At 42.8% G+C, this 23,028-nt stretch overlaps 1 protein-coding gene across 1 annotated transcript in view; it reads left to right on the top strand.

Annotated features, from left to right (window-relative positions):
- LOC135220968 (aspartate--tRNA ligase, cytoplasmic-like) overlaps nucleotides 1–23,028 on the top strand; it is a 40,114-nt gene that overhangs the window by 5,897 nt on the left and 11,189 nt on the right. The window contains exons 2-3 of the mRNA XM_064258640.1: nucleotides 12,663–12,765; nucleotides 15,424–15,598. Of these exons, the coding sequence (XP_064114710.1) occupies nucleotides 12,663–12,765; nucleotides 15,424–15,598 (278 nt within the window). The remainder of the gene's footprint in view (nucleotides 1–12,662; nucleotides 12,766–15,423; nucleotides 15,599–23,028) is intronic.

The raw sequence follows: 23,028 nt of genomic DNA, 5'->3' as shown, positions 1-23,028 counted from the left end.
TCGAGGGGCATCTTCATCAAGAACCTCTACGTTTAGAGGTCGTAGACCTTCAAGAAGGGGTAAGACTTTCGCCAAGTCTGTTAAAGAAAGCCCCCAAATAACTTGCAAGTCCTTCAATCAACGGTGGGCGCCAGACTCTTAGAGTTTGCAGAAGTCTGGGCCCAAAAACGGGCGGATCCTTGGACCCTTTCTATTTTGAGGAGAGGTTACCTCATCCCTTTCGTCGAAAGACCTCCCTTGACGGCCATCCCAAGGAACTGACGGCCAGGTACAGAGACCCCATCATGAATCAACTCTCCATCTAGCAGTAGTCAGATGCTGGAGAAGGGGGCTATCGAACTAGTGACAGACCATCATTCATCGGCTTCTACAACCGCCTTTTTCCTAGTTCCGAAGTCCTCAGGGGGATGGAGACGGTGTTGGATGTAAGCGCCCTGAACTTGCTTCGTAGAAAAGAAGAAGTTCACGATGGAAACGCCTTCATCAGTGCTGGCAGCACTTCGTCCAGGGGACTGGATGGTTTCCTTGGATTTACAGGACGCTTACTTCCACGTACCGATCCATCCTTCCTCGAGGAAGTTTTCTCAGATTCATGATGGGGGGGAAAATTTTTCAGTTCAGGGTCTGTGTTTCGGCCTCTCGACGGCCCCTCAAGTGTTCACGGGGATTTTGAGGAATGTGGCTCAATGGCTTCATTTGAAAGGGGTGAGGATATCCATGTACCTCGACGATTGGCTAATAAGGGCCAATTCAGAAGATCGTTGTTTGAAGGACTTACAAGTAACTTTAGAATTGACGAAGGCTTTGGACTTCTCGTCAATTTCAAGAAGTCATCACTAATTCCCGAGCAAGTGTGTGTGTATCTCGGGATACAGATGACTCTCTGAGTTTTCGGGCTTTTCCCTCGCAGGAAAGGATAGCCCGAGGATTCGAGAGAGTAACAACCTTCTTAGGGAAAGAAGTATGCACAGTGAGGGAGTGGATGAGTCTGCTGGGGACGCTCTCCTCTCTGGAGCAATTCGTTTCCCTAGGAAGGTTGCACCTGAGACCACTCCAATTCTTTCTTCATCGGAATTGGAGTCGTCGTTCTCAGGATTTGACGTTCTCCCTGTCGTTATCCCAGGACATCAAGAAACATCTCTTATGGTGGACAGATCCCAACCTCTTTGCGAAGGGACTGTCTCTTCAATCACAGACCCCCAACCTGGTGTTGTCTCCGACGCGTCGGACATGGGGTGGGGTGCAACTCTGGGAACCAGCGAAGTGTCAGGTACCTGGGTGGGGGACCAGGTAGCCTGGCACATCAACAGAAAGGAGTTGATGGCTGTGTGGTTGGCTCTGAAGGCTTTCGAGCCCAAAGTCAGAAGATCGGTAGTGCAGGTCAACGCGGACAACACTACAGCTCTGGCATACATCAGGAAACAGGGGGGGACGCATTCCTTCTCCTGTACGAGACAGCAAGAGACCTTCTTCTGTGGGCAGAAGAAAGAGGAATCAAGCTTCTCACCAGGTTCGTTGCAGGGAGAAAGGAATGTAAGAGCAGATCTCCTCAGCAGGAAAGATCAGGTCCTTCCCACAGAGTGGACCCTTCATCTGGATGTATGCCAGAGCCTGTGGAAGTTATGGGGCAGGCCACACATAGACCTCTTTGCCACGTCAAAGAACAAGAGGCTGGATCCTTACTGCTCTCCGATATCAGATCCAGAGGCAGTAGCAATAGATGCTCTTCTTTCTAGACTGGAACGGACTCGACGTCTACGCGTTTTCCCCCCTTCAAGATCCTGGGGCTAACCATCAAGAAGTTCGTAGAGTCCGATTCAACGAGAATGACCTTAATCGCTCCCTTTTGGCCGGCCCAAGAATGGTTCACAGAGGTACTGGAATGGTTGGTGGACCTTCCAAGATCGCTCCCGCTAAGGAGCGATCTACTCAGACAACCCCACTTCGACAGGTACCCACAAAAATCTCCTCGCTCTCAGTCTGACTGGTTTCAGACTGTCCAAAGTTTGGTCAGAGCGAAAGGCTTTTCAGCAACAGCTGCTAAAGCAATCGCAAGAGCGAGGAGACCTTCCACCTTGCGTGTATACCAGTCAAAGTGGGATGTCTTCAGACGTTGGTGCAAGAGGAAGAACATTTCCTCTTCCAGTACCTCTGTGACCCAAATTGCGGATTTCCTTATTTTCCTCAAAGAAGAATGTCATCTGGTTGTGTCAACTATTAAGGGATACCGCAGTATGTTGGCGGCGGTATTTCGGCATAGAGGCTTAAATATATCCGATGATAAGGACCTGCATGATCTTATTAGATCATTTGAAACCATTAAGCGTCCTCATGTAGTACCGAACTGGAATCTAGACGTAGTCCTACAATTCCTTGGATCGTCTAGATTCGAACCTCCTGGCTTAGCCTCTTTCAAGGATTTGACGAAGAAGGCTATCTTCCTTTTGGCCCTAGCTACAGCTAAGAGAGTGAGTGAGCTCCAAGCTATTGAGGGCAATGTAGGGTTTAAGGAAGATTCTATGGTGTGTTCATTTCTTCCAAGTTTCCTGCAAAGAATGAAAACCCATCACGCCCTTGGCCCAGGAGCTTTGAAGTTCGTAGTTTATCTTTTCTAGTAGGGGAAGAGCCTGAAAGAACTCTTTGCCCTATGAGAATTATGAAGTATTTCCTTAAGAGGAAGGAACAACTTAAGGCTAATCAAGATGTGCTTTGTGCTCCGTAAAGGACCCCACTCGGCCCATGTCGAAGAATGCTCTTTCCTTTTTTCTGAGAAGCCTTATTACAGAGGCACATGTTGCCTGTAAGGAAGATCATTTTAGACTACTGAAAGTGAAAGCTCACGAGGTGAGAGCCATCGCAACTTCGCTTGCATTCAGAAAAAATTATGTCTGTGCGGTGGAACTTGATGGAGGCGACTTTTTGGAGATGCAATCGGTTTTCGCAAAACCACTACCTACGTGATGTAAAAATCACATATGATAAATGCTTCGCCTTGGGTCCTTTTCGTATCGGCGGATTCGGTGCTGGGGCAGGGAGCTGACAAACTTATCCTGTGTAAATTTTTTTTTTTATATGTTACCCTATATTTTATATTGTTTGGTTTTTTTTGTTGTCTGAAAGAGGTTGCAGGAGGGCACCTCTTTTTTTTGTCGTAATATTAACCCTTTGTATTTTGGTTAGGTGGTCTGGTGGGTTTTGGCTCCTTGCAGAGGTAGTGGTAAGGATCTGTTAGGTAAGCGGACAAGGTGACCCTCTAACAGCATCCGACTTTGGATTCTACCACAATAGGGGATCACATATCCCAGTGGTAGATCCGAGAGTCTTTCAGCATCAGGTCACGTCCTAGCTGTAGCTCTCCAGGCAATGCAGACTCAGAGATAGTATCTATGAAGTCTTCATCCTGAAAAGGTGAGAACCAAGGTTTTTTTATATCCTACAACATTAGTTGTTTCCCGTCTTACCTGTATTATTGAGCTGTCTCTTACCCTCCACCAAGGGTGCCAATCAGCTAAGTATATATCTGTTCAGGGAAGTTCATGTACAAAAATGATATTGTTAAACTACAATAAAGTTTTGTACATACTTACCTGGCAGATATATACGATTAATGGCCCACCCAGCCTCCCCTCAGGAGACAGGTGGAAGAGAAAAATCTGACAAGCTTACGGGAGTGGTTCGTACATCCGCCACCCAGCGGCGGGTAAGGTAGACCACCTGACCTACCTGTCGCGTGTGCCGCGATTTTTTTTTGATTTGAAATTCTGTCGGGAACGTCGGAGACTATAGCTAAGTATATATCTGCCAGGTAAGTATGTACAAAACTTTATTGTAGTTTAACAATATCATTATTTTATTTTGTAGTGTACGTATTAATATTTTATTGGTTTAAACTATCATTATTAGAGGTAAAGGTTTTTTTCTATTAAGGTAGCCATTAATAGCTGATTGGAAACATTGCATTATTGATCAATTTCTTGTCAGGCCATATAGACCTCCAGAATTTTTATATTAAGAAAACTACGTGCAACACTGAAATAAGCAGAGCATTCATTATAGTTGTATAAATTGTGATAGATGGCCCATTCTTTGTATGAGTTCTTGCTTCTTGCTTATGATGAAATGTTAATTTGTTCCGATATGCATACAAACTCTCGGTCCTTTAAGGGGGCCGGCCGGAACGCCTATATATGGAGGTATAGGGCGAAAAATGCAAAGTCATGAAAAAATTCATGGAGCTTCATATGGCAATTGAGAATATGGTATACGAAATATTCGTCAAAATTCCTCTTACTTTCGTAGTTACAGGGTAATTAGTTAACGTAACTCAATAAGCCTAAAACATTGATCCGTACAAGAAAAATGCAATATTTCCTCTATTATCGTAAATTTTTGATAATTATTGTCAAGAAATTGGGAGAAATGGCATCTGTAGACATTCCCCGAGTCGAGAAGGAGACTTCAGGCCAAGTCCAGTGACAGTCCTGATAATGATTTAGTGCGATCACAGACTTCGAGTAGTCTACACGTTCCATTTCACCTCTGACATACGCCTGCGTTTACGTATGTTTATGTATGTTTCGGCAAGAATTTCATCATGCCAATGAGGAAAAGACAAGGAAAACATCTCGCTAACATACAGACGAAGAAAAATCGCTCAAGTATTATTACAGAATATCATAATATATGCGTTGTTAGTGAAGAGAGAGGGGAGGGTTGCTTAGTAACGACCCCGTCTTGCTTGACAGCACACGTCACACTGTGCCCAAGGCTACGACGATCTTTGAGCAAAGAGATCTTCATTTATGATAAATAACAAAGTTTTGGTTTTTTAAAACCCAAAATGGAATATGAATTCATAATAATCATGATTTATTAAATTGTCTTTGTAAAAAAAGAGTACGCCTTCGAGTTTCACCTCTTGACATTCTCTTGCATTTACGTTTGTTTATCTTTGTTTCGGGCAAGAATTTCATCATGCCAAAAAGGAAATACAAGGAAAACATCTCGCTAACATACAGAAGAAGAAAATTCGCTGTAATAAGCCGAGTTAGCGAAGGGAGAGAGAGAATTGCGTAGGAAGGAGTGCCCCATCTTGCCTCAAGCAGTGCCCCAGGCTGTGATATATGAGCAAAGGGATCATCATTTATGATTAAATTATGATAAATAAAATAGTTTTGGTTTATTAATACACAAAAAAGAAATATACATTCATAATAATCGTTATTTATTAACATTCTCTTTATAGAAATACGAAGGAAAACTTTGAACTGTCTTTATAGAAATACGAAGGAAAACTTTGAACGCCCGTATCTCAAAACTATACTTATTGACCTTCAAAATCTATCTTTTCACTTAGTTTTAAAGCTATAACATTGAAATTTGGTATATAACTCAGAAAGACATCATAGAACAATCAAATAGAGCCCTTTTTTCCAATTTTTGTTTCGTATTTTTGTTATAAATTTTTTTCTCCTGATTTATAGAGGGTTTATTTTTTTACCATATTGAAAAATTCATATCTTGCAAAAAAATGACTTTTAGAAAAAAAACTCTCCATTCGATTGGAGGTCTACATCAGGTCTATATATGGTAGTAATCCCAGGTCTTAATATTAAATATCAAGGGAGGAGATAGAATTTGAAAAATGGTTATTTTCGGGATAAATCACCCTGGCGTCACAAAACCGAAGGTCAGAGGCGAAAATCATATGCAGTTTGGAGATGTCCCAAGTCACCTTATTAAGTCGTATGAATATCAAAGTCCTGTCCTTAAAAAAGGGCATTAGCCGGCCGGCCCCCTTAACAATAGGAAGGTAACTTAGCGGCAGTTGAACCAGTCGTAAGCTTCGAACAAGGGGGTTCGGTAGTTAACTACTTGTCCGGCAGTTGGCGGTCAGTGCGACTGCGAGGAGAGGAGTCACTTTGCTTTCGGCCGCGCTGTTGGATGGATGTATTGCTTCGCCTCTCTGCCCACTGTTTCGTCGTATGCTTGGTTTGCTTTATATCGTAAAGATATTTTGCCTTTTTCGCTATCTAGTATGCTTGTGCAAAACAAACGTGAGTACTTGGTTGTGTTTTGTATTTTCATACTGTGTTATTGTTGGAATTATGGATTCCCGAGAACCGGAAAGACCCCCCTCGCCCCCCCATCAACCAGAGACTGTGCCCTTGTGTGGAGGGCCATAAGTGTGGGCCCTTTCGGTCCATTGTCGAGGTAGACCCTCATGAATTGTGCGCTCGGTTCCAAGGGCGCGAATGCTCTCGCGCCGAGCCCTGTGATCTTTGTGTTGTTTGGTCGGAGGAGCAGTGGGAGCACTATGAAGGGAGGAAGAAACCGCGTAAGCCGGCCAGGGAGTCATCGGAAGGTTCGCCTGTTACTCCCTTGGTTACGGACACGTCTTCTTCATTTCTCCCTCCATCTCAGCTCCCGTGTATGGCTCCTTCCCCTTCGGGGTGGGTATCTCACTCCTTCTCTTCCCTCGATCAGTCGAGTGTGGAGGAGGGGGCGAGGTACCCCGATGTGCAGTTGTATTCGGGGTCGTCCGTTCGCTCGGGGTGGGAACTGTCCCCCCCTGGGCGAGGGGAAACCCCCCATTAACCCGACAACTTTTCCTTCCTCAGAATTGCCTGCCACGGGGAACGATCTCGGCTGGGTCTGGTACTCGCTGGGGCTCCAGGGGACACAGAGTGTTCAGGGGCTGCTCAGTTATTTTTCGAGAGGGACCAGGCCGGTAACTCATGGCCTGATCACGACGACAACCACGACAGTATCCACGCCAGGCTACGCTGTTCCCCCGCACCTGGTCTATAACCAACATGTGGCAATGGTTACCCCGACAGCTGCTGTTTAGGCGCCGCTGCCAGATGTTAAGAGGATGATCATGACGCTGCTGCCTGGTTTTGCCGCTCTTGCTCCAGCCCCTGACTTCCGGTGTCCCAAGAGCTCTCCCTTAGATCTGCCGCCGGTCCAGAGGATGCCGCTGGTTCCTGCCCCACCTCCTGTTCCTGTGATCGGCGCTCCAGTACCAGTTCATGCCGCTGTTGTTCCTGCCCATGGTGTTGCTGCCCCCACCCCAGGTCCTTCCGGACAGGTGCAGCTGGGCCCTGTTGCTTCGGCAACTGCCCCGGCTCCATCCTGGATGGAAGACCTGATGATGGTCCTGAGGAAGCTGACGAAGAAGAAGAAGAAGAGGAAGGTGTCGTCGTCGTCGTCTGCTGCCGTCGCTTTCCCTTCGACTTCTAAGGCCCCACAGCCTAAGAGGAAGAAGGTAGCCTCCTCCCCCCTAAGAAGTCTCGCTCTGAGACCTCTAAGGGTCTCTCCCACCCCGGTGGGACGGATGGGGCTTCCGTTGGTCCTCCTGTTCCTTCGGGAACGGGGCCCGTCTCTCCTTCCGCAAGGAAGAAGAAGACGGGAACTGGAGGAGTGCCGGCTAACACCGGTACCTCCTCGCCTGGCGCCAGAGGTTCTGCCCCGACGTCAGGTACCGTTTCAGTGAGAGGTACCGAGTGTACAGTCGCCCGCAGATGACCATGCAGCCAAGACCCGGGCATCCGAGTTCGCTCAATGCCAGGATCCAGGCACGGAGAGGAAGACTGGCGGGAGTCGCCCAGGTGACTCCCACCAGACCAGCGATCGCTCTCGTGGCGAGCTGCCGGTACCCAGGGTTGATGCGACGGTCCCAGACCGGCCGAGGGCTGAGGCGAGGAAGCGGTCCCCTTGGTCGCCTGGACAAGCGGCGTGATGAACCGTGAGGGCAGGCCTCGCTCCCACCGCGACAGCGGACTCCTCCGGATAGGGGGACCAGCAGCAGCTCTTCTGACGCTCGGGACCATCGCCGCTGTTCTCGGTCCAGCCGTTGACCCGGCCTGCAGCCCGATCGCCACCACGGGTTGGCGAGCATCTGCAGCCCCCCCCCCCAGCGCGCCGGTTCTGCCGGTGCGTGAGGGGGGAGCGTCAGGTCTACCTCTCCTATCCCTTCAACTTCCTCGGGTTACACTGGGAAGAGCGAGTTGATCAGGAGTGATCATGAGGATCCCGCCGTGACGCCCTACGAAACTGGCACGGTCCTAGGACCGACCAGATCATATGCGCAAGCGGTAGGAGGAGACCGTGAGGGGTCTGTTGTGGAAGGAGGAGGGTCTCGGGAGGCGTTCTCGCTGGATGGGCTGGACGGTCTGTCTCCGCAGGATGCAGTCACTCCTGAGATCCAGAGGTCGTTCGCTGAGGTTGTTGCGCTGATTCGTCAGCACAACGACCTCGGGGAAGGATCGCCGCTCCCACCTTCCGAGCTTACATCTAGGTTGGAGTCATTCTGGGGACCCAAAAAGGAACCCAGGACAACGGTGGGTCTGCCGCAATCAGCCTTGGCCGACAGTGTGCTGAACCAGGTGGACACTCTTGTCTCCGGACAGGAGGGTTCGCTCCGATCCGGCAGGTCGTCCAAGCTCCTGCCCCCACCTCTACTACGACAGAGGTGCTTCTATGTGCCAACTGAGGACCCTCTGCTGCCGAAGCAGGTTAACCCGGAGCTAGCTAGGCTAACTCCAGGGGTGTCTCTTCAGCACCTGCTGTCAGAGAATCCACTGCCATGGCAGTATTCCAAGCAGTCTCCTGGATAGACCTGTGGTCCCTCACAGTGTCTAAGGTCGCGGCCTCTTCGGGAGGTATCACTCCTGAAGGGGACCCGGCCTTCATGAGACTGTGCCAGTCTGGAGGTAGGGCCATCTCTTACCTGGCCCACCAGACGGCTAACCTGGTTCTGAGGCGTAGGGATGCTGTCCTCACTCGACTAACCAGGTCAGCAGGGCGCAAGGCGGCCTTGGGTCTTCGCAATGGACCGGTGCGGAGTTCCTCCTCTCTCTTCCCTAGAGAGATGTTGGACTCTGCGGTGGAACAATGGCGCACTGATGACAGTAACCATCTGGTCCACCAGGCAGCCTCGAATGACTGCGGCTAAACCTAAGAGTTCAGCTAGCACTTCCTCGGCGGCTAAAACGATTGCTTCGTTGAAGGCGAGAGGAAAGACTGCCCTCGACTTCATCTTTAAGGAGCAACCATAACCAGCCCTCCTTCTCTCGAGGAGGAGCCAGGAAGAAGAAGTCGAAGAGAGGAGTGAAACGCTAGGGACGGTGTTCCCCCTCACCTGCTGCTGGAAGTGGGGGGGTGCCTGGTGAGCCACTGGGCAACTTGGCAGTGCTATGGAGCAGAGACCTGGATAGTAAATGTTCTTTGGGAGGGATATCTACTACCCTTTGAGTCTCGGCCACCCCTCACCTCCAACCCGGTACATCTACAAACGTACGTTCCTTGTTCGGCCAAGGACGTGGCGCTTTGGCAGGAAGTAGAAGCTATACTGAGCAAACGAGCTGTGGAGATCGTATGGGATCAGTCACCAAGCTTCTACAGCCGACTTTTTTTGGTGGAGAAGTCCTCTGGGGGCTGGCGCCCGGTGATAGATCTCTCTCCCTTGAACCGATTCGTTCGCCAGACTCGGTTCACGATGGAAACGACACGCTCAGTGCTTGAGTCCATCAGGGAGAATGACTTCATGCTTTCTGTGGATCTGAAGGACGCGTATTTCCAGATACCCATCCATCAGTCCCCCAGGAAGTACCTCCGTTTCATCCTCGACGGGACGGTGTACCAGTTCAGGGCACTTTGTTTTGGTCTCTCAACCGCTTGACAGGTGTTCAAGCGAGTGTTCACGCTGGTGTCAGCTTGGGCCCATTCGGTAGGGATATGTCTTCTGAGGTATCTTGACGATTGGTTGATCCTGGCGAGCTCCCACTCGCAGTTGCTACAGGATAGAGATCGACTCCTCGAGTTCTGCCGCGATCTGGGGATCGTAGTGAATTACGAGAAGTCAGATCTCAAGCCCAAGCAGAGGATGAAGTACCTGGGCATGCTGATCGATATGGTAGAAGGGCTAGTCTTCCCTGCAGACTCGCGGATCAGCAGGTTCAGGGAGGCAGCCAGACAGTTCCTGTCCCTTCAGGAGCAGCCAGCTCATCAGTGGTAAGTCATGATCGGTCACCTGTCGTCTCTCAGTAGAGCTGTCAGTCTGCTACATTCCAGGCAAGAGGAATGTAGTAGCAAACAAGCTCAGCCACCAGGAACAGGTGATAGGAACCGAGTGGTCCCTTCACCCAGACGTGGCGGAAAGGCTCTTCAACCTGTGGGGGCGTCCAGTCGTGGACCTGTTCGCCACCCGGCACAACAGAAAACTCCAGGTTTTCTATGCAGTTGTGCTGGACCTATGGGCAGCTGCAGAGGACGCTCTTCAACACCCATGGGACAACCTCTACATGTATGCCTTTCCCCCGTTCTGTCTGATTCGCAAGGTGATCAGCCAAGTGCTGGTCACCCCGAATCTTCGGATGATTCTTGTGGCACCCAAATGGCCTCAGGCCATTTGGTACCTGGACCTGCTGGCTCTGCTCGCCGAAGCACCGAGAGTCTCCCCCCGGCACAACCTCCTGTGCCAGCCACACGTAGAACGATGGTACCACCGGTCGGTTCGGTCCGTGTGTCTTCACAGCTGGCTGTTATCCACCATCTCATGCGAGTGAGAGGCTTTGCTCGCCGAGCAGCAACAGAGTTGGCTGGGTACCTCAGACAGTCCTCTGCAGCTGTATACCAGGGAAAGTGGGCCGTCTTCTGTGGTTGGTGTCGTGGACGGGGTCTCTCTCCTCTCAGAGCCACTCTTCAGCAGGTAGCGGATTTCCTCGTTTTCCTTCGCGGAGAGAAGCTCCTCTCTGTCTCCGCAGTTAAAGGATACAGCCGCCCTGGCCCTAGTTCTTAAACTGCGAGGAGTGGATATCTCCTCCTCCTTCGAGATCTCCCTCCTTATGAAAAGCTTCGAGAGGTCTTGCCCACCCAGGGAACTCAGGCCCCCGGGATGGGATGTGACTCTTGTCCTTAGGAGTTTGACTCGAAGACCCTTCGAGTCACTCCAAGAGTCGTCAAACAGGGATCTGACCCTCAAGACCCTCTTCCTGCTGGCCCTGGCATCGGTGAAGAGAGTAGGGGAACTTCATGGTCTTTCCTTTGACGTTAAGCTTTCCAGGGGATGGGGATCTGTGACGCTCGATTTCGTCCCGGACTTCGTAGCGAAGACTCAGAATCCTTTGGCCCCTGACGACCGGTTCGAGTCTTTCACGATCCCCTCCCTGAAGGACTTCACTGATAACGATGCGGATGAGATGCTGCTTTGTCCTGTGAGGGCGCTACGGCGCTATCTAAAGAGAACTCAGCACCTCAGGCCTGAGTGTCGACGCCTCTTCGTTAGCAACGGGGTTACCAAGAAAGAGGTTTCCAAGAACACACTTTCTTTCTGGCTGTGAAAGGTGATCAGGAGGGCGTACGACGCGGATGGTAGTGACGACACCCGTACCCTTCGTCTGAGAGCTCACGAAGTCAGAGGTATTGATCCAACCCTTGCGTTCTGCAAGAACTCCGTGGCGCAGGTTCTGAAGGCAGGGGTTTGGGCCAACCAAACCACCTTTACTTCCTTCTACCTTTGGGATATTGCCCACAGGTCCTTGGACACCTTTTCCTTGGGACCCATGGTGGCTGCTCAACAAGTTGTGTAGCTTACTCAGCACCCGAGCGGACAGAACAGCATCGCATCCTTGTGTGACTGCTTTAATGGATGAGTGAAAGAGAGTGTGACTGGCTTCTCTTACTCCTCTTTTCTTCCTCCTCTACCTGTGGGCAGAGGGCCGCGGTCGTCACTACGCTGAACAGGAAGCAGATGCAGGTAAGCTACACGACCGAGCTCTATCCTATCCCTTTCAGTAGGGATAGGAGTGTTTATCCATCACTCCCCTACAAGGGGGGAGTGGAAGCCAACCAGAGACAAACCCATGACTTCATATTGGCTCTTGAAGTAGGACTAGTTCTTGTTTATTTGCTATTTATAAGAGGTACGCTTGCCTCCCTCTTACAAATTTGGTCCAGAGTCTGGCCACTGATCCTGCAGTGCACACCCTGATCAGCTGGGCAGAGGCTAGGATCCCTCCCTTTGCTCTTGCGACCAGGGAGGGAACCAAGGTCGGACAAACACCAGTCTGTTCATAAGACTCAGATTCCACCCACCAAGAAGTGAGTCATCCTATTGTTAAAGGGTTGAGGGTTTGTATACGTATCAGAACAAATCACAATTTGTCGAAAATTGTATTTTTCCTAACTATACAAACCTGAGGTCCTTTACACATGGTCCCACCTCATGCCACCCCCCACTCTGCGTTTCCTGGGCCTAAAGCAGAGTGACTCCTCTCCTCACAGTCGCGCTGACCACCAACTGCTTGACAAGTAGTTAACTACCGAACCCCCTTGTTCGAAGCTTACGACCGGTCCAGCTGCCACTAAGTTACCTTCCTATTGTTAAAGTACCTCAGGTTTGTATAGTTAGGAAAAATACAATTTTTGACAAATTGTGATGTTTTTGTCAAATGCTGCTTACTAGTTTCTGATGAAATGTAGTTGTAATTTTATCAATCACTACTTTTAATTTGCCAAACATTTGTCCAAGCTGCTACGTTTCTTTGGGTGTCTGAAGGGTGTATAAATTAATGTTAAAATTCATGGTCACTTAGTAGTACTGTCCTGGTTTTGAAAAGCAAAATCTGTTTCATAATGTTTTTCCTTTTTGATCATTGCAGGGGAGGAGATGGTCCCAGCAAGAAAGCTTTGAAGAAAGCACAGAAAGCAGCAGAAAAAGCTGCCAAGAAGGCGGAACATAAGGCTCAAAATGCTTCTCAGTCAGTAAGTTTTAGGGATATTGGTTCATATTATGTGCTAAACATAAGACAGTAAAACAGTCATAGTCAAGTATATAGTTGGTAGGTCATTCCTTGTTACTGGATTTGTTATTATGATAGTAAAGCATTTTATTTATGAAAAAAATAAATTCTACACCACACGGGAAAAATTTTTAGTATGGGGATCCTTTGTGAGGTGGAGGTTTTATCTTTTTGGTACTTTTGCAATAATGGTGAGATTATAGGCAGACCCAACTTTCCTGCAGCATCGGTTAACAGCGATCCAGTTTTACAGCACGTATCAAGTGACTCTGTTAACTAGATTTTCGGTGCCAGCAAACAGTTTATCAGCATTGGTAAGCAGGTTATTGGCACTGATCTCTAGTTAGATGCCCCAATATCTAGTTAATGGCACTGTTAAGCGGATTATCAGTGGTATTATCGCTGATTTTGGGTTAGCAGCGATCAGCCAGGAACGGAACCCCTGCTGTTTACTGGGGACGCTCTGACATATTATGTTTATACATTTTTGGTATTTATCTTCGGTATAGTATAGTGCAAAGAGCACTTGAAACACAAGTTCAGCAAGAAAGACCAGGTTTTGTCATTTCTGCCATAAACATTTTTTCTTTACCCTGGGCATCAGCTTCGGCGGGGACATATCCCCCTCTTTTTATTCAGGGGTGGACAATATATCAATTGTCCCCAACTCTTTTCCTCTGAGTTTTGTTTAACAGATGCTGGAAATGAGGCTATTGATAATGTTTTGATTATATTGAATATATAATCAAAACAAGCAAGTATAAAATATTAAGATAATAAAGAAATAGAATATGTATGTAATTTTTCATTAGGTTCTTGATCAGATTAATTGTTCATTTAAATTTTGACTGACATATTTCCATTGTTTACATATGAAGTCGGCAATCGCCAACTCTTGCAGCAGACGCTTGTTAGTTTATTATTATTCTTCATGCATCTAAGCAAAAATGATTTAATCCTGGAAGGGTTGTCCACGGACGAATTACCTCCATGCATCTCTATCCTCCACCACCACTCCTCTTCTCATTCAACTGTTATTGTTTGTAAAATTGTCATGTCATACATTCAACAATCATTTCACTCAGTATTGTCCCCTTCTATACTTTATCTTGCTTTTCCACTAGTAGTACTGTCATAAGTAATACATTCTTGTGATTCAATTATTTACTACCACTTTTACTACCATCCCTAACCTTAGATATTAAAACCCAAATTGGAGTAAAAGGCTTTTATTGTTACTAGACGCTATTTTTCTAGACTCTCAGTGGAGTCCTATAAATCCTATAATATACTGCACCATTAATACTAAGTATTTTTATCCTTACTACTTAGCCTATACCTTAAAATTTTGTAATATTAAATACTGACCATAGTCTCTATAGAGTTGGGTGAAATGGTATATTGAGGATGTCACAGAAGACTTGTACCATATTTTAGCCAATCTGTAAATTGTGGACTTATATACTTGTTGACCTACTAATATTGGTAAAGCAGACATCCTTTCCCCTTAGTATCATCTATATATTCATATATAATTTCATTAAATTACACCAAATCATTTTCATGAGTTGCATAGGCCTGCTTTGCTTGCCAATATAACTATAATCCTCAGAATGTCCCCCCTCCTATTTTAGAGAAAGGATGATGGCCAAATTCCTTACATTTAATGCATTTTTATACTATGTTTAATTCATTTTTATATCTAGCTTGATGGTTTTGAGAGCAGTTTTATAAGTCCTTGTGAAATGTTTAGGTATCTACTTTGCCATATGTTATGTAGAAGTCAGTATTTTCATGCAGCCTGAGAAAAGCTGTTGTTAGGCTCAGTGGTCTGGATAAACTAATCCTTTATAATAATAATCATGTTAGAATTATCTTGATAATTCTTATTTTTAAGATACTTGTGAGATTCAAAGAAAAAATAGCTTTTCATTCCTCACATTCTTGCATTTATTTTAAAGTGGAAGGATTTTGTTGTTTAAACTTGTGAGTGGCTTAGACATAAACATAAAACGTCCAGAGACGTGTAGGAATGCATTTTTTTTTTCCTATTACTAACTTATGAAATGGCTGTCAAGTGTCCTTATTACAGTCTTCTATGGGGGTTGTATTACCTAAGAGTATTGAAGATATTCATCATCACTGAAAAAGTCAAACTTTTAGCAATAAGCATTCAATTATTTTTTTACTGTTCTATATGTAGTAATTATTCATTTTAACCAGACTGTAGAAAATTACTTTTATAAGATGCAGCCCAGTCTTTGTGGAAAAGGGCAAAAGAATTAAAAATGTTTGCAAGAGACTACTACAAAATAATCTTATGTGTAGTAATCTAACTATAACAATTTAATACCAGATAGGTAACAAAATGATCGACTAAGCATCTTATTGAGAAATTTAAGCCCAAACATGTGTAAATTCTTGAAATCTGGTATTTTATAAACATTAATGTATGTACAGTGGAATTTTTCTCTTTATGTGATGCTCAGATTTTTTCAAGTAGTTTACTATATATAAATTGTCTCATTTGATCAGTATTTTATTTTGTTTAGTCATAGCATATTAAGTTGCCTTTAAAAAGAACAGGAATTGAATGGTCATGTGTCAACTATAATTACAGGATGCACAGGAAGCATCAGAGGAGGATTGTGCTGTTGGTCATTATGGGAATTTGGTCATGAATCGTAGCCAAGAAAAGAAGCCTGTCACTCACATGGAAATAAAAGAGCTTGGCAAAAATTTGGCCAGTGAATCTGTGTTATTGAGAGCACGGCTTCATACAAGTCGTGGAAAAGGTACAGTGTATGTTGTGTGTGTTAAAAATAGAGTTACTTTCTCCCTGTTTCCCCTAAACTTTCTTTGATGAAAATTACTAGGACATATTTATATCATACTGTAATTTCAAGAAATTAGAATCTAGCTCTTTGAGCTTGAAATTATTTTAGAAATATAATAAGCATTCCAATGTAAGAATTTGTAATGAGAAGATGTGTACTGTAATAGATTTAGGAGATTATGGGTAAACTGGATTTTTACTTTCTACTTCCTTGTATTTAAAAGGTTGCCAAGGGGTTCTTGATGCTATGCATATGAGTTAATTAAGTACTTACTGGATATTCAAGAGTACAGAACCTGCTTATGTTTACATTGGTTTACCTGTGTTAATTGAGAATGTACCCAGTACACTGGAAGAGCTTAACTGTAATTTGCTGGTATTTATATGGGTAACCTCTTTTCTAATGTGATGATATTCCTCACTCTTTTAGGTCACTGAATGAATGTGTTGAAGTATTATTTGGGATTAGTGGAGTTTTTTCTTATTACCTGTGCGATAACTTTATCAGAGCTGGATTATTCTGGGCTTTACAGTTATCTTAGGCTTGGTTGCCTTACATGATGAAGTCCTTAAAAAAGTTGAAAAAAGCAGTACTCCAGCAATTTTTCCTGATCATGCTAGAATTAATTGTTAAAATTTAATGATTCTGAATTGCCAGCTCACTGGCTGTCAGTTTCAGAAAACAATTCAATTAAGAAATGAATTTCTTGTTTGTAAATGGTGGGTAAAAATTTTAGCATAATAAAATTGGACAGCTAGGTAAGAAGAGAGGAAAGGGAATGGGCGGGCGGCAATAGAAGGTAAAAGGTAAACAGCAATGTGGATGGGGTTGTAGGGAAGCTGCAAAGTCAGTACCAACTACAGTGTTTCACACCTGGCACTCTGTAAGCTGCTATAAGGTGGAAGTATCCAAGAAAAGTATTACTCAGTGTATTTAGAAAGGTGTTTGTGTGCAGTTTTGAATATCTTTAAATCTGTTTCTTTCCAGTTATGCATTCATCAAGGATTAAATCATTTGGTATCCAAACTAGTGCTCAAAGATTCGAAATAAAGGAGTAAAAGATTAATTCTACAGCCTCCTATTTCTCAAAAAGTTGTAATCTTGTAGAAGTGTTTTCTGTTTTGTGATAAAGTTATTATCTTAGTGTTTTACCTCTTTTCTTCTTCCATGTTTGGAGTACGTACTACTGTTCTCTAGTGCGGTCTTCCAGTGCTGACTCATATCTCAAACTCTTTGATAGAGTTATGTACTATATTCTATTTTGCCAACTCTTAATGTTGACTTATGGCATATATGCAAAGTGAGGTTATGTTCGTTGCAAAATGTACTAGAATGCCAAACATCCTCTGCACTCCTCTGTACTTTTAAGATTACTGGTGGAATAAGCTTACAAAGTATTTTGTTGCTATTGTTGGGGGGGGATAGGAAAGCTCTATGGAAGAGCATAAAAAGGTCTGAAAAAGGTGTTTTGCATTGAGTTAAAGATACAGGAGTTTTAGGATAGGTCTTTTATGGTTTATTCATCAGAATGAAGAAATAAAAATTAAATAATGTGCATGTTAAACAGTACAGAAAAATTATATCTTTTAAAATATAGGGTATTTATTTCAATTTTCATTGGTGAAACAAGGCTCTATTTGACTGTAGATTTTAGTATGTTTTAATTTACGTCAAAAGTTAGGAATATAATGTTTGCAACTTATGTGTGAGGGGAAAATATTGCACGTCCCCAGTAAGCTGGAGGTCAGATCATGCTTTGTTATATAAGTATCTTACCATGTAATTACATAGCTATCAGTTTCATTTATTATCAGCAGTTTAGATTCAAATTTCACGGTAGCAAAACCAATATTCTGTGTTCTGTGTAGGCAACACCAGTTTCTCCCCTAACTAGAGGGTTAGGAACAACTCGGCAGACAATACTAATTCTGTTTCTGCGACTCCTGGTGATAGCACTGGGTGTCGGCCACCGTTGTTCATTTTATGCCGGTTATTTACCGGACTTCGGTATCCAAACTGAAAGTTGAGCAGTAGCTTCAGCTGAAAGCTTCAGGTTGAGTCTTTCCTTGTTTTGTTTTTTTCTTAATGGAGTAGTGCAGTGGACCCTTGCTTATTTGTGGTTCAGCAATCGCGGATTCAATTACAGGCAGTCCATAGTTATCGGCGGACTTGGTTAATGGCAATCTGGTTATGGTGGTTAATGGCAATCTGGTTATGGTGCCTGCCTACCGCCTTAAAATTGGAGATTTATGGCGCCATAATGCACCGAGTTCCAGTTTTGGCGCCATAGGGTGGCAATAGCATACCTAAAGGAGGCACCATTAACCGAATACAGTAACACCCCGAGCTTACGCGAGGTTAGATTCCAGACCCCCTCGCGCAAGGGGAAGTTTCGAGTAAGTTTGGCACAGTCTCTGAAATTGCTAATAAATGCTTACTTCTAGAGTTTGAACACTAAAGATGACCCTAATCATGCTCCCCAAGTATTAGGCTAACTTTTAAATGAAATTAAAGTAACTGTAATTTTATTTAATTAAAAGTTAGTTTATTACATTACCCTAAAAAAAGGAATAACTGGTCGGCATAAAAATAGTTACGGTAACTACTATGTACATACGTATCCACTTTCGTACTTATACTAATGTTACCCCTGATTCATGGGATGCCATTTTCTTTTTCTGTCAAAGTAAAAGTATTCTTTGCATCACTATGTAAACTGCATAAGTCAGTCATAACAAAGTCATACAATTAAATAAAATGAAGAAGACGTGTATGTACATAAGTAATGTTTGCAGAGGGTGAAGGTAAAATTAAATCAATTTAAAATCATGAACTAGTGTGAATATCTTTAAATCTGTTTCTTTCCAGTTATGCATTCATCAAGGATTAAATCATTTGGTATCCAAACTAGTGCTCAAAGATTCGAAATAAAGGAGTAAAAGATTAATTCTACAGCCTCCTATTTCTCAAAAAGTTGTAATCTTGTAGAAGTGTTTTCTGTTTTGTGATAAAGTTATTATCTTAGTGTTTTACCTCTTTTCTTCTTCCATGTTTGGAGTACGTACTACTGTTCTCTAGTGCGGTCTTCCAGTGCTGACTCATATCTCAAACTCTTTGATAGAGTTATGTACTATATTCTATTTTGCCAACTCTTAATGTTGACTTATGGCATATATGCAAAGTGAGGTTATGTTCGTTGCAAAATGTACTAGAATGCCAAACATCCTCTGCACTCCTCTGTACTTTTAAGATTACTGGTGGAATAAGCTTACAAAGTATTTTGTTGCTATTGTTGGGGGCGGATAGGAAAGCTCTATGGAAGAGCATAAAAAGGTCTGAAAAAGGTGTTTTGCATTGAGTTAAAGATACAGGAGTTTTAGGATAGGTTTTTTATGGTTTATTCATCAGAATGAAGAAATAAAAATTAAATAATGTGCATGTTAAACAGTACAGAAAAATTATATCTTTTAAAATATAGGGTATTTATTTCAATTTTCATTGGTGAAACAAGGCTCTATTTGACTGTAGATTTTAGTATGTTTTAATTTACGTCAAAAGTTAGGAATATAATGTTTGCAACTTATGTGTGAGGGGAAAATATTGCACGTCCCCAGTAAGCTGGAGGTCAGATCATGCTTTGTTATATAAGTATCTTACCATGTAATTACATAGCTATCAGTTTCATTTATTATCAGCAGTTTAGATTCAAATTTCACGGTAGCAACACCAATATTCTGTGTTCTGTGTAGGCAACACCAGTTTCTCCCCCTAACTAGAGGGTTAGGAACAACTCGGCAGACAATACTAATTCTGTTTCTGCGACTCCTGGTGATAGCACTGGGTGTCGGCCACCGTTGTTCATTTTATGCCGGTTATTTACCGGACTTCGGTATCCAAACTGAAAGTTGAGCAGTAGCTTCAGCTGAAAGCTTCAGGTTGAGTCTTTCCTTGTTTTGTTTTTTTCTTAATGGAGTAGTGCAGTGGACCCTTGCTTATTTGTGGTTCAGCAATCGCGGATTCAATTACAGGCAGTCCATAGTTATCGGCGGACTTGGTTAATGGCAATCTGGTTATGGTGGTTAATGGCAATCTGGTTATGGTGCCTGCCTACCGCCTTAAAATTGGAGATTTATGGCGCCATAATGCACCGAGTTCCAGTTTTGGCGCCATAGGGTGGCAATAGCATACCTAAAGGAGGCACCATTAACCGAATACAGTAACACCCCGAGCTTACGCGAGGTTAGATTCCAGACCCCCTCGCGCAAGGGGAAGTTTCGAGTAAGTTTGGCACAGTCTCTGAAATTGCTAATAAATGCTTACTTCTAGAGTTTGAACACTAAAGATGACCCTAATCATGCTCCCCAAGTATTAGGCTAACTTTTAAATGAAATTAAAGTAACTGTAATTTTATTTAATTAAAAGTTAGTTTATTACATTACCCTAAAAAAAGGAATAACTGGTCGGCATAAAAATAGTTACGGTAACTACTATGTACATACGTATCCACTTTCGTACTTATACTAATGTTACCCCTGATTCATGGGATGCCATTTTCTTTTTCTGTCAAAGTAAAAGTATTCTTTGCATCACTATGTAAACTGCATAAGTCAGTCATAACAAAGTCATACAATTAAATAAAATGAAGAAGACGTGTATGTACATAAGTAATGTTTGCAGAGGGTGAAGGTAAAATTAAATCAATTTAAAATCATGAACTAGTGTGAGAGCTAACTACAAACGAGAGAAACCTTACCTTACAGACCTTACATCTTGTTTGGGTTGCCCCAGTTCCCTTAGTGTGAGGGACCTCTAATGTCTACCAGAGAATTGCTAATGCATCTTCCAGTATATTTTGCATCGTCCAGTCTTGGATGGTCTGGGATGTGCTTCCTCAGATGAGCTGGCAACGCATTGAATAGACACTGCATTGTTGATGGTGGTGCCTTGTAGATTAATGTCCTGTGTGCTTTCCTTAGTTTTCCTGATATAGTTTTGGTCACTATTAATCTACCTCTGCTTGCTCTTTCTGATATTTTTAGCTCTATAATGTTTTCAGCAATTCCTTCTATCTGTTTTACATACCTGTATTATCATTTAGCGTTCTCTTCTCCTTTCTAGACTATATAATTTTAAAAATTGTAGTCTTTCCCAGTAGTCAAGATCCTTAACTTCTTCTATTCTAGCTGTAAAGGACCTTTGTACACTTTCTATTTGTGCCAATATCCTTTTGGTAGAGTGGGTACCGTATCATGTTGCAGTATTCAAGTGGACTACAAACATACGTTTTATAAAGCATAATCACGTGTTCAGCTTTTCTTGTTTTGAAGTACCATAACATTCCCATTTTTGCTTTGCATTCTGCCAATAGAATTGCTATTTGATCATTGCATAACAGGTTCCTATTCAACATCACAACAAGGTCTTTAACTGCTTCCTTATTAGTGATTGTCTCGTTATTAGGTCCCCTATATGCATATAGCTTTCCTTCTATATCTCCATAATTTATTGATTCATATTTCAGAGTTAAATACCATCCTATTTACCTCTGCCCATTCATATACTTTGTTAAGGTCTTTTTGTAGGGAGTTCCTCTCTTCATCACAAGTAATTTCTCTACTTATTCTTGTGTCATTGGCAAAACCGCTCACTACCAAGTCCCTAACATACTGTCTATGTCTGCAATCATAATAACATACAGCAATGCAGCTAACACCGTACCTTGTGGCACACTGGATATTACCTTAGCTTCATCCAATTTCTCATCGTTTGCAATAACTTATATGTTTTCTGTTGTGTAAATATTTTTTTATACATCTTCCTACTTTGTCCACTATATTGTTTTCTAATTTTCTTCGCTAATATATTATGGTCTACCTTGTCAAAAGCTTTTGCAAAGTCTAGATAAACCACATCTGTTTCTTTTCCGTCTATCATATTTTTATATATGTTCTCACGGTGGACTAACAGTTGGGTTTGTGTACTTTTTCCGGGTACAAAACCATGTTGTCATATATTAAACTAATTATTTTTTATTAAATGTTTCATATTTTTCTTCATTACCCTTTCATACACTTTCATAATATGTGATGTTAGACTCACAGGCCTATAATTACATGCCTCTTGTCTTGATCCAATTTTGAAAGTAGGGGTAATATATGCTAATTTGTGCTCATCATAAATCTTGCCTGTATCTACACTTTGCCTTAATAATATTGCAAGCAGCTTTGTGATAGAATGAACTACTTTCTTTAACAAAATAGCAGGGACACCATCTGGCCCAGCTGCTGATCCATTTTTAACTTCATTAATAGCCTGCACAATATCAACTTCATTAATATCTATGTCTGATAAATATTCACTATTTTCATCCCTTATTTCTGTATCATTATCTTCATTATCAATCCTAGGGGTCAAATTCTCTCTTATATCTTTCTGCTAGTATGTTGCATATTTCCTTTTTTTCATTTATTAATCTCCCTTTATTTCTTAGAGGGCCTACTTCTATTCTTATTTTATTCATCTTTTTCGCATATGAGTACAATAGTTAGGGGTTTTGCGTGATATTTACTAGGGTTTTTTTCTTCCAAGTCCCATTTTTCATTATCTTTGATTGTATAATCTTTTGTTCTGCATTTTCTATCTTACTTTTTAGTTCCATCACTTTCCATGCATTCTTTTCTTTTGCAAGACCTTTTATCCACCTTCTGATTTTCTAGAACAAGATCCTTCTGTCTCATGGTATGCATGATTGATGTTTACTTCTCTTCTTCAGTATATATTTATCCACTATTGTCTCTAATATTTTATATAATATCATCACTTACGAATATGTTATCCCAATCTTTGTTTAATTCTTCATTTATTTCTGACCATTTTATATTCTTAATGTAGACATTGTATTTTCCATATCCTCCCCACTTTTTTCTTTGCTTTCATTTGCTTATCTCGGTTTTCACATGCTTTGGAATGGACTGTTAATTCTATGACATTATGGTCTGAAACGCTCACATTATATACTATTATTTCTTTAACATAATTCACCTGTTCACAAATACTAGGTCTAAAGTATTTTCCTTTCTTGTTGGCGGGTGATTTATTTGTTGAATGTAGTGTTCTAGTAGCGTATCTAATAGCATTTCGAATTGCCTCTTATCTTGTATACTACTATTACTCTTTTTTTTTATATGTATAAATACAACCACAATCTTCTATTCATTCTTTCCATTCTACGAAAGGAAAGTTAAAGTCTCCAGATAGGAGAATAGTCCAGTCTTTGTGATTTTTACATATATCTTCCAATTTTTCTATTATTGTGTCAAACTCTTTATTATTAGGGGTCTATATATTACTATGTTAATTAATTTTTCAGATTGAAATTCTACCACATT

Source organism: Macrobrachium nipponense, chromosome 2 (genome assembly GCF_015104395.2).
Source record: "Macrobrachium nipponense isolate FS-2020 chromosome 2, ASM1510439v2, whole genome shotgun sequence".
Lineage (NCBI taxonomy): Eukaryota > Metazoa > Arthropoda > Malacostraca > Decapoda > Palaemonidae > Macrobrachium > Macrobrachium nipponense.
Note: the sequence above shows the minus strand (reverse complement) of the source record. Positions and strands in the feature narration are given on the sequence as shown.